The sequence below is a fragment of the Globicephala melas genome, chromosome 1 (assembly GCF_963455315.2).
Source record: "Globicephala melas chromosome 1, mGloMel1.2, whole genome shotgun sequence".
In the NCBI taxonomy this organism is placed as follows: Eukaryota; Metazoa; Chordata; class Mammalia; order Artiodactyla; family Delphinidae; genus Globicephala; species Globicephala melas.
The window spans coordinates 141,905,354-141,922,556 of NC_083314.1; the positions used below are offsets into that span (position 1 = coordinate 141,905,354).

Sequence of the window (17,203 nt, forward strand, 5' to 3'; positions counted from 1 at the left end):
TTATATATTAATTTGAGGAAGAAGAGAACTAATGTAATTAAAAACTATATTACTCATACTAACTTAAAAAATTATCAAAACTACTACACTGCGATCTTATAATTTAATTATCAATGTTTGGTGGTACAAATTTTATTTATTTATTTATTTATTTTAATTAATTAATTTATTTTATTTTGGCTGCGAGGGCTCTTCACTGCAGCATGTGGGCTTTCCTAGATGCGGCGCGAGGGCTCTAGAGTGCATGGGCTCAGTAGTTGCGGCGCGCAAGCTTAGTTGCGGTGTGTGGGATCTTAGTTCCCCAGCCAGGGATCAAACCCATGTCCCCTGCATTGGGAGCACAGAGTCTTAACCACTGGACCACCAGAGAAGTCTCCTAGTGGTACAAATTTTAAAAACAGGGAAACAAATTAGGATGACCCCACTAGTGTTGCTTAGAATACAATCCCAGAAGCATTCCTGTAGGATTGGAATGCTGTTGAGCATTTACTGTCTGTGTGATGGAGTTCAGTGCTTTGTTAATAATTAGAGTGATGTGGCTTTGAGATTAATTTTTAGAAAATTTCATTGATTTGATTATATTAAAGTTGGAAAAAACATTAGAGTGTGTAGTGATATCTGCTTCTCTTTAATTTGTGCTTTTGAGCTGTATATTCCTTTTTTCTTTCTATTAAACTTAGAAAACATTGCTGTCTGAAACAAGTGCTCAGTCTTCAAAATCTCCATCCCTCTCTTCCAAGCAGCAGCATCAGCCAAGCGCCAGTTCAATTTTAGAAAGTCTGTTTCGATCTTTCGCTCCAGGAATGTCCACCTTCAGAGTGCTCTACAACTTAGAAGTAAGAAACCTCATTTCTTTTTATTTCATTTTAACAGATTCATTTTGGCCTAAAGGTTCATGCTTTCAGATATCAGAAATAAGTAAATAGGTTTCTATTATTATTGAATGGTTTGTTAAGAAAAATTAGTTTTAAAAAGTAAAAAATAGAATATAAATTGAAGTATTTTGTTGTTTTGGACTTTGAACATGCTCAGTTTTCTTTTTCAGTTTATACCTGTGTGCATTGTTATACTTGCAAAATAGCATGTAAATAAATAAGTAGGAAGCGTTATGTATTAAAATGTGTCATTATCTTCCTCTGGAAGTTTTGCAAGTCTGTATAACATCAGTTCCTAATCCTCAGCCTTCTTGTTATTAAATGCATCCTAACTTTTTAAAAAAGCTGTTGTAATTTGTGGCCATTAATGAAGCTTTATAAGGAGTTTGTCAGGAGTCACATTAACATTATTATTTCAAGGTTAAAAAAAAGAATTTGAAAAGAATATTTTTATTACCCTTCTTCCCAGTAGTAGCTTTAAACTAGTAGATGTAGTTCAGTAAACATTTACTAACTGTTTACTGTCTACAAGTCATTGTGGTATTTAAAGGGTCAGAGTTGAAAGGACAAGATAAATGCTCCAAGATCTTATGAGTAAGACATAGGGGAGGCTGGATAGGCTGAGTCATGAAATGAAAGCAGTAACAAAGCAGTGTGGAGAGTGGCCCACTCTTAGAGGGTGAGGGGCTAGACCCTCAGGCCACTTAAGATCTGGAGAAAATAGAGCCCTGAATGATTTTGCTTTGCCCTAATATGTTCTATCCAGTAAGTTATTTATTAAGGAATCCAGATCAGTGCCTAAGCAACCTTAATCATCAAATTACCATTTATCTTCAGTAGGTTTTGGATCACAACATAGGTCATAATTGGTAGGAAGGTACCTGCTTGGGCATCTTTTCCGAGTTTTATTTCATCTGACAGTCTAATTTGGAGTATAAAATTACATTCATTCATTTTTATGTTTCACTTATTTATATGGTGGAGCTGTGTTAACATTTCATATTTGCCTTAAAATAATCATTCTTGTGAAAACATTTGTTGGGTTCAAAAGGAGAAAATATCTAGCAAATATTTTAAAAATAAAACATGTCCTTATTTCTTGCAGACATTTAAAAATACATACAATATTCTAAAACAGAAAATTACCTAGATATTTTTGGCTAACTCAAGCTTATGAAATTGACATCTTACAATTACTGCCAGATTTGTCATTTGCTTTTGAATGATTGTCTCAGAAAGTTAAGGTATAAATTTTAACACCCATATTTGAGAGCACCCAGAGAAACAGAATGACCCAACAGTGGGTCTAGCTTGTCATTGGCTATCTAGATTGCATTATCTTAGAGCCAAAGGGTTATATAAATTATCTCCGGTATAATTTTAGGACTTCTGATTAACTGGAAATTCCTCTGATAGGTTTTCTTTTGCTTGACATAAAAAATGTAGAAAACCTAACACTCCCAGAGCACTTATTTTTACTATTACCTGCAAGGTTAATGTCCTTGCATTTCGATCTTTAACTTATGTTTGCCCACTAGGAAAATTCAAAGTGGATATTCCAAATACCCATTCCTTTGGAGAAACCTTCCATCTTCACTAAATTGTCCATTAAACATGGGGAGTATGTGCATGTGGCTGTTGACATTCAGGAGGGGTTAGGATAGCAGAGGGTTCCCATTCTCCTTGTGTGATGCTTGTGATCTGAGGCTGGTGAGGCTGTTTCCCAAAGGGCAGCTTAGGAAGAAAGCATCTTTAAACAAAAATACCACGTTAAAAATCTAAGCTCGTAAAACTAATAGGTTCATAGAAGCAGATTTTTTTGAATAGAAAAGGATCTTGAATTACATCTAGATTAAAACCTTGGGGAAACTGCAGCAATGAGCTTTAAAATTTTTTTTTAAATCATTACTAAATAAGCAGTTGTTTACTGGGCAATTGTTTTGTGCCAGAGCTTGTACTAAAGCACCTTAAGCTTGTGTTATCCTACTTACAAACAGTCCTCCGGTAAAGGTAATTATTGTCCTCATTTACCGTATAAGAAACCTGAGGCAAAAAAGGAAAATTACATATCTGAGATCTTTCAGCTAGTCGGTGGTAAAACTAGAATGTGAGCTAGATTCGTCGTCTCATACCACAGTATGATTAGTTATGTGAAATAATTCTCTACTATACCAGAATATTTAGTTGAGCTTTCCTTTAGGTGGGTATTGCAGTGTCATAAAAGGGGCATGGGTATTAGAGTGAGGCACATCTGGACTTGAATTCTAACTATGTGACCTCGGGTGGGAGGTCACTTAACCTCTCAGGTCTCAGTCTTTTACCTGTAGAGTAAAATACCTGTGCTGTGCATAGTGAGATTAAGAGAGAATGCATGTTAAGTACCTCACCTTATGCCTAGTACTTTGTAGATAGGTGCTCAGTAAATAGGAGTTAGAATCATTATCTGGCAACTCATCCAGCATTTATAATAAATGGGCTGTTTTGTAAGACTTTAGTTTATATACTTTTTCTAGAACATATCAGCATAACACATAATGTTACCTGCTCTTATCTAAGTCTGGGAGCCTGAGACCTTCACATTTGCTGGTTTCATAAAAAGAAGAATACACCAGCTCTCTTAAAAACAGAAAGGTTTTTCATGCTAAGTAAATGGAACTTGGAAAATGTGATTATTTTATTTGTGAAACATCAGCCTCCTTACACTACTGAGGGTAAAAAGAACAGTAGCATTTAAAGAGATTCTGACTCAAATTGTCTGATTGTTTTACTTAGTATAAAGGAGTAATTTCAACTGGAAATGTTGGGATGATTAATTGTGCTTATCTTTTTCCAAGGTTCTAAGCTCCAAACTCATGCCAACAGCTGATGATGACATGGCAAGAAACTGTGCAAAATCCTTTTGTGAGAACTTCCTCAAAGCAGGAGGTTTGAGGTTAGAGTTTCGATATTATGTTATATGAATTGCAGAAAACGAATCTAGTTATTTTAGTTAATTTCTCCTGCCAAGCCTTGCTTATTCTTACAAGGCATTATGTGAAGCATTATGACAGTTATAATAAGGAGTGTTATTTTAGTCTTTGGAATATTTTAACTCATTTTATGACTTTTGATTATTTGGAAAACTGACAGAAGCATGTCTCTTTCCTCTCTGGTAGTGAGGGAAATTCTCGAGTAGAGGAGAGAAGGCTTACTGTTTCTGTTCATTCCCACATCAGTTTGAGATAAGGTGAATCTAATTGTCGGTAATCTATGTTGTGCAAGGCATTAGTGATGGGGGTGCACAGATACTATCCCTGCCTTTGAGAGCCTCATGGTTTAATAAAGAATAACAAACAGTTATCATAAGTATCAAAACAGAGGCTTATAAAAAGTGCTTTGTGGGGTGGGGAAGAAAGCAGTGGTTAAATGGTTAGATTTGCTTAGGATCATAAGAGTAGGAAATGCTTTCCAGAAAGTGACATTTGAGCTAGGAATTGAGCGATGAGTCGCCATTCCCTAGGTAAATAAGGGGAAAAGGGCACTCACTCTAAGCCAGAGGTGGGGTGGGGATGAGTGAAAGCATCATGGACTGTTTTGGGAAGTACAGTTGCCTAGTGAGGCTAGAGCAAAGGATAAAGGAGAGAAATATGTAAAGAGGGGTCACATTGAGGAATTTCAGCTTTATCTTGAAGACCATGGAAAAACAGGAGGTTTCTAACCCAGGAGTTACCTAGAACAGTTACTCTGGCTACAGTGGAGAAGATGGATAGAAGTGGGAGGGAGAGGCTGCAGGCAGGGAGAACTATAGAACTTTGACTGTTCCAGAGGAGAGGTGACCGTTTCTAAATATGGGACAGTGTGGTAGAAGGAATAAGGTGAAATAGGCAAGTCTTTATGACTAGATATAGGGTAGGAACATTTATAAAATGGCCTGTGATTTCTAGCTTGGAAGAGTGAGTGAATGGTGACTCTTTAACCCATATGGGAAATAAATATGGAACCAGATGGAGGAAAGTGAGAAAGTCAAGAATTTGATTGCACACGAGGTCCCTGTGAGTCATGTGAAGAGGATGGTTTGGACATGATGCTCTCGAGAGAAGTGGAGAATGGCACTAGAGGTTCAGGGAGACATCAGTGTGTAAGTAAAGCCTCAGGGCATAAGCAGCTGGCCAAGTGTTGCGTGGCAAGTGTAAGGATGGGAAGCAGAATCAGTAAGTACAAATCTCTGCTTTATGTTGAGTGAGGAAACGGAGGTGACAGGAGTTTGAAGGGTAGAATAACTGAGGGGAAAGTTTGCTCTTCTGTTTTGATTTTAATTTGTAGAAGACTTGATTCTCATTGTAGGCTGACTAAAAGGGGCCGATGAAAAAGAAAAGAATAAAGATAAAAGAAAGGGGGATGATCAACCGATGGGGCTAAGTTCCACTGCAGTTGGAAGGAGATTTGCTCCAGAAAGAAGTAGGCATGCCATTTCCCCTGGGGGAGGAAGGAGTGAAGACCCACTTGACGTTTGAACAGAGGGTAGTTGAAGGAATTCCTGTCTGGAGGCCTTCAGGGGAAGAGAAGTTGGGTGAGACCTTGAGGAGATAAAGGGGGTGGGAAACAGAGAAGTGGAACTAGAAGGTTTAAACTCATTTCAGATCACTCAGCCAGTTACAGAGCTGTGCTAATTAAGGCATTTTACTTCTGGCTTATTTTTGAATGTCAGTTAACGTACGTGCCTGCATTGTTCTAAGCACTGGGAACAGAGCAGTGAGTAGATGAAACAAAAATCCATGTCCTCATGAAGCTTACAGTCTGGAACGGAAGACAGACAATAAACGAAGAAGTAAAAGTGTATGTCAGGTGGTGATAAGAGCTGTAGAGAAAAATAAGACAAGAAAGAGTGGATGGAGAGGGTTTGATATCCAGTGGGGTGATCCGGGAAAGCTTCACTGATGGGGTGACATTTTACAAAGACCTGAAGGACGGGAGGGAGCAAGACCTGGAGATACGGGGGAAAGCTGTCCGGAGGAGCATCCAGTGCGAGCCCCTGTGTGGGCGAACCTGGTGCCTGCGAGGCCGGCAGGGGTCTAGTGTGGTTGGGGCCAAGTGAGGGGGCAGGGTAGGAAGCATGAGGTCACAGAGATACCAGAGGTCCGGTTATGCAGGATCTTACAAGCTACTATGAAGGAAATAGGAAGCCATGGGAGGATTTTGTGCAGAGCAGTTCCATGGTGACCTCCATTTTTAAAGGATCACTCTGGTTGATCTTTTGAGAATAGATTTTGGTGGTGAAACATCAAGAGTAGAATCAGGAAGAACAGTTGGGAAGCTTTTGCAGCAATATAGGTGGTAGTGGATATGAAAAACAAGCTTTGTGGAATACACCAATTCTGAACATATTTTTGAATTGACAGTTGTACTAGTACCAAGATAGCAGTTGATGGGTGCACTCGAAACCAGTTAGTGAGAAGGAGAACCACCCAAACACTCTGTGTTGGTTATCTTTTTGGCTAAGGAAGGAGTCTAATTCTAAATGGACCAGGAGGTTTATATGTACTATAGGAAATAATTGTAATAGGAATATGTATGATCCATTTATAGGTAAAGATCTTGTAGAAATTTTAAGTAACTGATAATGTTTATAAACAATCAAATTACTTACAGAAGATTTCCTATAAAAGAAATAGAAGTCTTTAATATCTGCCTTTTTTTTTTTCTTTTCTTTGAAGTTTGGTTGTAAATGTCATGCAGAGGGATTCCATCCCATCAGAAGTAGACTATGAAACAAGGCAGGGAGTTTATTCCATCTGCCTACAACTTGCAAGGTATGTAAATATGTTGTGTTCGTCTCAGAAGGCAATTCTTGACTTTTTCTTCCAAATCCCATCCTTTAAAATAGTATGAAATGACCTTGACTAAGCCTAGCTTTTTGTTTCCTTTTAAGATTTTTACTTGTGGGGCAAACATTGCCGACATTATTAGAGGAAGACCTCACCAAAGACGGCATAGAAGCACTTACTTCTCGCCCGTTCCGAAATGTCAGCCGGCAGACAAGCAGGCAGATGTCCTTATGTGGTACCCCAGAAAAGTCATCCTACCGACAGCTGTCAGTGTCTGACAGGTCTTCCATTAGGGTTGAGGAAATCATCCCTGCTGCTCGAGTTGCAATACAAGTAAGTGATTGGTGTATTCAAGAAATATTAAGTACTTCCTGTTTAGAAGGCGCTGGTGGTGGTATGCAGATATAAAAATTACTGACGTGAATATTGCCTTCAAGAAGCTTATGGTGAGTAAGAAAGAGATCACTAGTGCAGAAATAACTGTAATTCAGGTAGAAGCTATCAGATGTTATAAGAGAACTACAAAGGCAAAGCATTCTACAGGCCTTGAGAGGAGGTGGAATAAATTATCTTCATGTGTGGCTATCACGGATGATTTTATGTAGGAGGTGGCATTTGAGCTAGGCCTTCAAGAATAGTAGGGATTCGATATACAGAGATTAGCTTGGAGAGGGGATAGTTGTTCAAGCAAAAGGGAGGGCGTGAGCAGTTAGAAAGCCAGAGCCTGTGTGGGTGGTCACACAGTGGTTCACATAGGCCAAAACGCAGAATGTGGAAGAGGGGAAACTATGAAAACAAAGTTGGTGATGGGTAATTTGAAGCCAGAACATGGAGAGTAGAGTCTCTGTATTACAAGTAGCAGAGGGGTAGTGAAAGTCTTTGAACAGTATGGAAGCATGGAAAAGACTATCTTGTGGATGATCTTAGAAGGAAACGAGTCTCAAAACTGAGACGGGGGGAGGTTATTGAAGTCAGCGGGATGTGTTCAAGTACTACCTTTTCTCACAACACTCTTCACTTCCTTAGACAATGGAAGTCAGTGATTTCACGTCTACCGTGGCTTGTTTCATGAGATTGTCATGGGCTGCAGCTGCAGGACGGCTTGACCTCGTTGGGAGTAGCCAGCCAATTAAAGAAAGTAATTCTCTGTTTCCTGCTGGAATTCGAAACAGGCTCAGCAGTTCAGGTACTGATTAAAAAGGATAAAGTAATCAGAATATTGGGCAGGGAGTAGCTGTAAGAATCATCTTTGTATAGGTTGTTCAGAGTCACAGAAAGGAGAAAGCCTTTTCTCTTGTTTTTTTTTTTTTTTTTTTTTTTTTTTGCGGCACGCAGGCCTCTCACTGCTGTGGCCTCTCCCGCCGCGGAGCACAGGCTCCGGACGCACAGGCCCAGCGGCCACGGCTCACGGGCCCAGCCGCTCCGCGGCACGTGGGATCCTCCTGGACCGGGGCACGAACCCGTGTCCCCTGCATCGGCAGGCAGACTCTCAACCACTGCGCCACCAGGGAAGCCCTTCCCTTGTTTTTGAGCGTGAGCTAAAACTAAATGTTTCTGAACATCAAGCTGGACACTCGATTTGTGCACATTCAATGTGCATGTATGTGTATGCACACTTCATTTATGTATGTCACACTAAGAGAAAAAAGGTTATAAATACAGAACATAGAGAAACCAAGCAGAGTTTTAGCTTGCTGAGTGTAAAAGTGTAGGGAGGCCAATAATTGTGGCTGTAATAAAAATTCATCTAGAATTTTTACCTGGAAAAATCATTTTCTTGGTTTGGCCTGTTATTTTCTGTTAGGCCTTTATAAATAGCTTTATTTCTCAGCTTCATTTGGTTTCCCTGCTCAATCTTTGTGTGTGGATATATAAACTGTATGACATACACACAGTAAAGGGCAGAAATGCCAAATATGTAGGATTTTTAGGGTTTTTACATCTGTGTAACCCATCTAAATCAAGATAAGGAACATTTCTAATATCCCAGGACTCCCACATGCCTCCAAAATTGCAATGTTCTTACTTCTGTCACCCGAAACTAGTTTTGCCTCATAAACATATTTTTTAATGGTTCCAAATGTGTTTTAAGTACAAAGCAATGAGGTTCAAATCAAGTGACTAAGTCTCTCTTGTTTCTTAGCCTAAAGTGTCTTCTTGAACTCTTTACTTTCACTTGAGGATTATGGGACTCATTAAAGGATATTATAATCTCCAGGGTCCTGTGGGATCCACAGTAACCTTCTGCTTGCCTGTTTCCAGGAAGCAATTGCAGCTCTGGAAGTGAAGGGGACCCGGTAGCCCTGCACGCAGGCATCTGTGTGCGACAACAGTCCGTGTCCACCAAAGACTCCCTGATTGCTGGAGAGGCTTTGTCTCTTCTTGTTACTTGCTTGCAGCTTCGGAGCCAACAACTGGGTATGCAGGAGGCTTACTCTTTTAGTAAAAGACCAGGTTTCTGTTAGGAATTATTTCTGTCCCTTCATAGATAAGGTCATGTTAATAGAAATGGCAAAGGGGAAAGTTGGCATGTGGAATAGGTAAGAATAGTGCTAGAGTACTTAAATTCTGAACAAGTATTTATTGAGCACCTTCTATATACAGGGTTCCACAGTAGATGTTACAGGGCAGTATGTCTGCTCTCCAGGAGCTTACCTTCTAGTGGAGGAATTAAAACAACCCAAAGTTGTATGTCATAAACTATAGAAGTAGAATTATATATCAATTCCTAAACTGATAATGACTCCAGTATCAAAAATCATGAAACTTAAGATTTGCCCTTTTGTCTTTATTGTTGGTTTTGGCAAACTAGGCTGTTGCTAATCATACTTTTAACATTAGACACCACAGGGCTCAGTCCCTCATCTCTGTCTGCACTCATTCTCGCCACATAATCACATCCACGTTCACAGCCTTAAATTCCCTCTATGTGCTGATAACACTTAAATTTGACTCTACGGCCTGGACCGCTGCCCTGACTTCTCCACTTAGATATCAGATAGACTTCCCAAACTTAACATGTCCAGAACTGAACTACTGGTCTGGCCTATACCGCCCAAGAGATTTCCCATCTGAATTGATAGCAGTTTTATTCTTGGAGACATCCTTGATTCCTTTTTTTCACACCCTTCTAATCTGTCAGCACATCCTTCTTCAAATTCTATCTAGATTCCAACCCTTAGACCACCTTCACTGTTAGCACCCTCTGACCTGTCATCATCTCTTACTTGGATTATAGCAGTAGTGCCCTGACTAATCTCCCTGCTTCTACCCTTGCAGTTTATTCTCCACACAGTAACCAGAATGGACCTTCTAAACTGTAAGTCAGATTGTATCACTCCTCTGTTTAAAACCTTGCAGTGGCCTCTCGGTTCACACTGAGTGAAAGCCAGGTCTTTCCTAAGGCCTGACACCATCCACCCCCGTGACACCTGTGTGCCTTCACCTTCTCCCGCTCTCCCCTCACGCACCGTGCTTCAGCCACCCTGGCTTCCTGGCTGTTCCCTGACACTCAGGCACATTCCTGCCTCGGGGCCCTTGCACTGCCTGTTCCCAATTCCTGGTATGTTCTTCCTCTGCCTTTTTTAAAGAAATTGCAACCCTTCTCTCACCCACCATCACCTAAACTCTTTATTATTTTTCTATATCTCTTGTCACTTTATAGCATACAATATAATTTCTCTGCTTACTGTGTTTATTGTCATTATCCCCTCCCCAACTAGATGGTAAGCTCCGTTAAGAACAGAGACTTCTGTTCATTTTGTTCCCTACTGAATCCTTAGCACGCAAACACTGTGTGATGTGTAGTAGGCCCTCAATAAATACTTATTCAGGGATGAGGTCTTAACACCTCCACTTTAAAAAATTATACCAACACATCAGAGCCCTATTCTTCACTATTACTACTGATTCAGACTGCCTGTTCATAGAATTGGTGATCATTATGTATTTAGTATAACATCCAAACTCATCATATAAGATGTCAAGATAAACATATAGAAAAAGTTAGATGTTTATGGGACAGTTCAGTAATATCAGAAATGATTTACTTTGAGCAGAAATGCTTTTAAAGGCTTATATATGAAAGTAATTCATTATGAAATGCTTTTGAGCGTATACCATACTTTTAGTTCCATTTTCCTGCAATTGTTTAATTATAGAGATATTTTCAAATCAAGATGAAAAAATTATAACTTCAAGCTTTTTTATCATTTGTAAGTTTATTGTGGGGTACATTTTATAGTTCACAAGTATTGACAGTTTTATCAAGGCAAGACATTTATTCTGTAACTGGTGTGCACACGGCATCATGAAAAATGTCCGGATGTGAAGATGACCAAGACACAGTCCTGCTTTTGAGCACCTTGGGCTCTCGTGGGATAGACTCAGAGACGTGGGTGCAGCTGTGGAGGCACTGAATTTGATTCTGTGTGGAAGAAGAGATGATTTCTAAGATAGTTAAGCTTAAGAAATTATTCAAAATTTTTGAAATTTTGAAAATGCATTTCCTAACTTATTTTCCTCCCCTGCTCCCATTATCTTTATTCTTATTATTAGCATCTTTCTATAACTTGCCCTGTGTTGCTGATTTTATCATTGATATTCTACTTGGATCACCAAGTGCTGAGGTAAGGATTTTTTACTTTATAAAAGGCCCCTTTGGTCCTGTTCTGCGTGGGCTCTCTGGATACCTGTGACATGGTGGGGAGTATAGAAGGGATGGTGTTTAGTCCTCTCGGGGAATCAGACAAAGAGGCTGCAGAGCCCTCTGAAAGCGAAGTGACCATTTGTACTGTTGCCCTCCTTTCTGTTCCATATTTCACTGAAAGTCAAGAGACTAGTGCTATGATTAACTTGTGTTTGTTTATTAAAAAAATCTTACAGCCAGTGTTCAGTATTCATAGCTGGCCAAGGCAGCTAGCATTAAGCATCAACAAGTTGGTCAAAATCAAGAAAGACCCAACCTCAAGCCATGAACTTTCATTAGATTTTATAATCCTCATTTTTGTATATGACCTTGAAAGTTAACTTTGAGGCACTTGCAGAAGAGTTTTTTCCTTATTTTCATTTTATATTAAATTATAAACCTATTGCTGAGAGTACAGTACTAGAATAATTTGGGAAATTAGTTCCCAGACTACACTTGTTTTAAATTAGCCCTAGTTTATTCAGTGTAAACTTTACCATTAAAGATTGAAATACTCAAACCCTTACAGCATCCTTCACAGGTGGACTTTGGAAGAAAATAACTTTTTAAGCAGTCTGTAAGTGTTGGTTGATGTACTTCCTTTGCCACTAAAAATGTAATTTCAGATTCGCCGTGTTGCCTGTGATCAACTGTATACTCTTAGTCAGACAGATACTTTGGCCCATCCAGATGTGCAAAAGCCAAATCAGTTTCTCCTAGGTGTGATTCTCACTGCTCAGCTGCCTCTCTGGTCCCCAACTAGTATTATGCGAGGAGTCAATCAGAGGTACGTAAAGATGAAAAAGTTCACGTCATACAGAAAGAGAATAATGATTTGTGTACTGCTCCCCCAGAGTCAACAGTGCATGATTGAGATGAAGGACTTTCTCCTTTCCTCTTCCAACATTTGTACCCTGAAAGAGGGCATTTCAGGTTTTCTCCCCATTCAGGACAGAAGAGTTAGAAGAAACATTACCAGGCTTTCTTCCTCTCAAGCACCCCAACTCCCACCTCCACTCCTCTTGGTCCCCCTACCCCAGAGAGAAAGAGGACTCACTTGGTGGTTGAGAAGCTGCATGATTCAAGCCAGATCACTGTGTAAAGGTCGCACTGCCCATGTCCACTTGTACCTCACTTTCTTAGCTCAGCCTGCTTCATAACTCCATGTCTAGAGGTACTAGGGTATCCTTCAGGCTTGCTTTCTTGGTTTTACACATGCCTGGGCATGGCAGAAGGCTTGAGGTCCAGGCTCAGAGAATGACTTGAGTAAATCCATTCTGCCTGCCCCATCTTGTCTCCTTAGGCAAGCCTGCATGCAGGGGTGCCCCAGTGTAGGCCCAGGCTGGGAGATCAGAGATCCCACACTGACCTCAGGTTTAAGCCAGTTTCTCTAATTCAGCTTTACCAGCGAGCCCTTGCTCTGGGGCTTAGAAGGTGCCACAGAGATTTGTGAGATCAATATGTATATGCTTTACAAATTAGAGCCCTTAGAGGGAAGAAACGTTAGAGCTACTCTAAACCCCTAACATATAAGCATCCTAACTTGGGCTTTTTTTTTTTTTAGTGTGGTAACATATACATAACGGAATGTTTACCATTTTTACCATTTTTAAGTGTACAACTCAGTGGCATTAAGTGTATTTACAATTTTGTGCAACCATCTCCATCCATCTCCAACACTTCTTTAGCATCCTAAACTGAGACTGTGTACCCAGTAAGAAGCCATTAGGTAAAAGACTGATAAAGTTAACGCCATAAAATTAAAATGCCGTAGAGTCAAAAGTCAGTTAAACTGAATAAATAGATTTATAACGTATATGACAGATAGAAGGCCAATTTTGCTAATATATGTGAAGAGTTGTTATAAACCACAAAAGACCAATAGCCAAATAGAAAAATGGACAAAGGAAATGAAGAGAGATAGTTCAAAGACAATCATGGAGATGATTTTTTTTTTTTCAGATTTGCTAGATTTTTTTTTTTACTGTGTCAAAATATGCATAACATAAAATTTAGCGTTTTAACCATTTTGGGGTCTAACTTAGTGACATTAAGTACATACACATTATTGTGCAATCATCACCACTGTCCATATCCAGAACTTTTTTGTCATCCCAAACTGAAACTCTGTTCCCATTAAACAGTAACTCCCCATTCATTTCCCTCCTCCCTCAAGGCACTGGCAACCACCATTCTACGTTGTCTCTATGAATTTGACTATTCTAGGTACCTCGTAAAAGTGGAATCATACAATATTTGTCCTTTGTGTCTAGGTTATTTCACGTAGCATAATATTTTCAGGGTTCATCCATGTTACAGCACGGGTCAGGATTTCATTTCTATTTAGACTGAATGTATGTATATATCATGCTTTGTTTATCCATTCACCCATAGATGGACATTTGGTTTCCACCTTTTAGCTAGTATGAATAATGCCACTGTGAACATGAGTATACAAATATCAATTTGAGTCCTGCTTTCAGTTTTTTGGGGTATATGCCCAGAAGTAGAAATGCTGGGTCATATGGCAATTGTATGCTTGACTTTTCTGAGGAGCCACCATACTGTTTCCACAGTGGCTGTACCATCTTACATTCCCACCAGCAATGTGTAAGGGTTGCATATTCTCCACATCCTTGCCAACACTTGTTTTCTGTTCGCTTTTGTGACTAACTATCCTGATGGGTGTGATGTGCATCTCAGGGTTTTGATTTGCATTTCCCTAATGATTAGTGATTTTGAGTATGTCATTGTGCTTATTTGGCCATTTGTATATCTTCTTTGGAGAAATGTCTATTCAAGTCTTTTCCTCATTTTTTTTTAAATTTATTTTTATTTTATTTAGTTTTTGGCTGCATTGGGTCTTAGTTGCAGCATGCGGGATCTTTCGTTGTGGTGCGCAGGCTTCTCTCTAGTTGTGGCATGCGGGTTTTCTCTTCCTAGTTGTGGCACGCAGGCTCCAGAGCGCGTGGGCTCTGTAGATCATGGCACGTGGGCTTAGTTGCCCTGTGGCATGTGGGATCTTAATTCCCTGACCAGGAATCAAACCTGCATCCCCTGCATTGGAAGACGGATTCTTTACCACTGGACCACCAGGGAAGTCCCCCATTTCCTCATTTTTTAAGTTAGGTTGTCTGTTTTTTGTTGTTCTTTATATATTTTGGATATTAATCCCTTATCATATACATGATTTGCGAACATTTTCTCCCATTCTGTGGGATTTCTTTCACTCCCTTGATAGTGTCCTGTGATGTGCAAAAAGTATTTAATTTTAATGAAGTCCAGTTTCTCTGTTTTATCTTGTTGCCTGGGCTTTTGGTGTCATATCCAAGAAATCACTGACAGATCCAATGTCAGGAAGTTTCTCCCCTGGTTTTTTTCAGGGTTTTATTGGTTTAGCTGTGAGATTTAGGTTTTTGGTCCACTTTGAGTTGTTTTGTATATGATGTGAAGTAAGGGTCCAACTTTATTCTTTTCCATGTGGATATACAGTTATCTCAGCACCATTTTTTTGAAGACTGTCCTTTCCCCACTGAATGGTTTTGACATTTCTGTTGAAAATCATTTGAAAAAAAAAATATATATATATATTATATATTTACACACATACATAGATGCATGCATACATGTTTATTTCTGAGCTCTTTATTCCTATTCCTTGATCTATATGTCTGGCTTTATGCCAGTACCTCCCTGTTTTGATTGCTGTAGCATTGTAGTAAGCTTGAGGTCAGGAAGTGTGAGTCCTCCAATTTTGTTCTTCTCTCTCAGAATTGTTTTGGCTCTTTGGGGGTCCCCTTGAGATTCCATATGAATTTCAGGATGGGTTTTTCTGTTTCTGTGAAAGACATCATTGATATTTTAATGGAGATTGCATTGAATCTGTAGATCATTTTGGATATTGGCATCTTAACAAGATTTAGTCTTCTGATCCACAAGCATAAGATATCTTTAGATTTATTTAAGCCTTCTTTCATTTCTTTCAGCATTGTTTGTAGTTTTCACTGTACAAGTCTTTTGCTCCCTTGGTTTAGTTGATTCCTAAGTATTTTATTCTTTTTGTTGCTATTATAAGTGGAATTGTTGTCTTTCTTTTTTCATATTCTTTGTTCATTGTTAGTATGTAGAAATGAAACTGATTTTTATGTACAGATTTTTTATCTTTGTAACTTTGCTGAATTCATTTATTGTAACAGTTTTTTTGGTGAACTCTTTAGGGTTTTCCATATATAAAATCATGTCATCTGCAAACAGATCATTTTATTTCTGTCTTTCCAATTTAGATGTCTTTTATTTCTTATTCTTGCCTAATTGCTCTGCTTAGAACTTTTAATACTATGTTAAATAGAAGTAGTGAAAGTAGGCATCCTTGTTCCTGATTGTGGGGGAAAGCTTCCAGTCTTTCACCATTGAGCATGATAGTATCTGTGGGGCTTTCATATATGGCCTTTATTGGATTGAGGTAGTTTTCTTACTCTCCTGGTTTGTTTAGTGTTTTATCATGAAAGGGCATTAAATTTTGTCAATTTTTTTTACCTATGTCAGTTGAGGTGATCATGGGTTTTTCTCCTTCATTCTGTTAATGTAGTATATTCATTGATTGATTTTCATATTTTGAATCATCCTTGCATTCCAGGTATCAGTCTCACTTGTTCATGGTGTTAAATCCTTTAAATGTACTGTTGAGTTAGGTTTGCTGGAAGTGTACCCTCCTCTTCAGTTTTTTGGAAAGAGTTTGAGAAGGGTTGGTATTGATTCTTCTTTAACTGTTGGGTAATACTCACCAGTGAAGCCATCTGGTCCAGGGCTTTTCTTTGTTGGGAGGTTTTTGATTGATTCAATCTTCTTGCTAGTGATAGCAAGCAATCACTATTTCTTCCTGATTTAGTCTTCCAAAGTGTTATGTTTCTAGGAATTTGTCCATTTCGTCTGGGATATCCAATTTGTTTGGTGTACACTTGCTCATATACTATCTTATAAATTGGTAGTAGTGTCCTCACTCATTTCTGATTTTATTTATTTGAGTCTTCTCTCTTTTTTTGAGTCATTTTGTTAATCTTTTTGAAGAACCAGCTTTTGCTTTTGTAGATTTTGTGTATCGTTTACCTATTCTCTATTTATCTTCACTCTAATTCTTAATATTTTCTTCCTTCTACTAGCTTTAGATTTGATTTGTTCTTCTTTTCCTAGTTCCTTAAGGTGTAAAATTAGGTTGTTGATTTGAGATCATTCTTCCTTTTTAATGTAAGCACATACAGGAATAAACTTCCCTAGTAGCACTGTTTTCAAAAGCTACATCCCATAACTTTTGGTATGTTGTGTTTTCATTTTTATTTGTCACAAGATCTTTTCTAATTTTCCTTGTGATTTGTTCTCCAATCTGTCCCTGACTTTTTTTTAAAATACCTATATTTTCTAATTGTAAGTTATATAATCTTCAGAATTTTTTTGAACTGAGTTATATTATCAGTTTGCAAGTCTTCATTTCAGGATTAAATGTTTGTTTCAACCTTGATTATGTTCTCACACACTCTCATATATGGAGGTTCCTGGCCCACATGTCTAAGTCTCAACTTAAATATTATTTTGAAGCATCTAGCCTATTTTAATGTTATAAATTTATAAATAACAAAGAAGTTAAGATTTTTGTTTCTGAGATGAGATCATTGTGAGTGATTTATAAAACTTAAAAATTTAACTAAAACTTACAATTAGTTTAACTAAAACTTGCAAACCTGCAGTTGACCATTAAGATTTAACCTAAATTAGATAGACATTAGCTGTGTATTTCTGGTCATGAAAAGTAAGTCTTTAGTGATGTAAAGCCAGAATTTCAG

At 38.6% G+C, this 17,203-nt stretch overlaps 1 protein-coding gene across 5 annotated transcripts in view; it reads left to right on the top strand.

Annotated features, from left to right (window-relative positions):
* USP24 (ubiquitin specific peptidase 24) overlaps positions 1–17,203 on the top strand; it is a 149,991-nt gene that overhangs the window by 84,306 nt on the left and 48,482 nt on the right. For 4 of the 5 annotated variants that reach the window (XR_009565233.1, XM_030870265.2, XM_060305073.1 and 1 more), the window contains 8 exons: positions 681–836; positions 3,710–3,807; positions 6,569–6,664; positions 6,784–7,012; positions 7,706–7,865; positions 8,942–9,097; positions 11,237–11,307; positions 11,993–12,153. Coding sequence is in view for 4 of the 5 variants with exons in the window: in XM_030870265.2 (XP_030726125.2) it covers positions 681–836; positions 3,710–3,807; positions 6,569–6,664; positions 6,784–7,012; positions 7,706–7,865; positions 8,942–9,097; positions 11,237–11,307; positions 11,993–12,153 (1,127 nt within the window). In the remaining variant the exon portion in view is untranslated. The remainder of the gene's footprint in view (positions 1–680; positions 837–3,709; positions 3,808–6,568; positions 6,665–6,783; positions 7,013–7,705; positions 7,866–8,941; positions 9,098–11,236; positions 11,308–11,992; positions 12,154–17,203) is intronic. The other variant, XM_070045085.1, reaches the window with a different exon arrangement.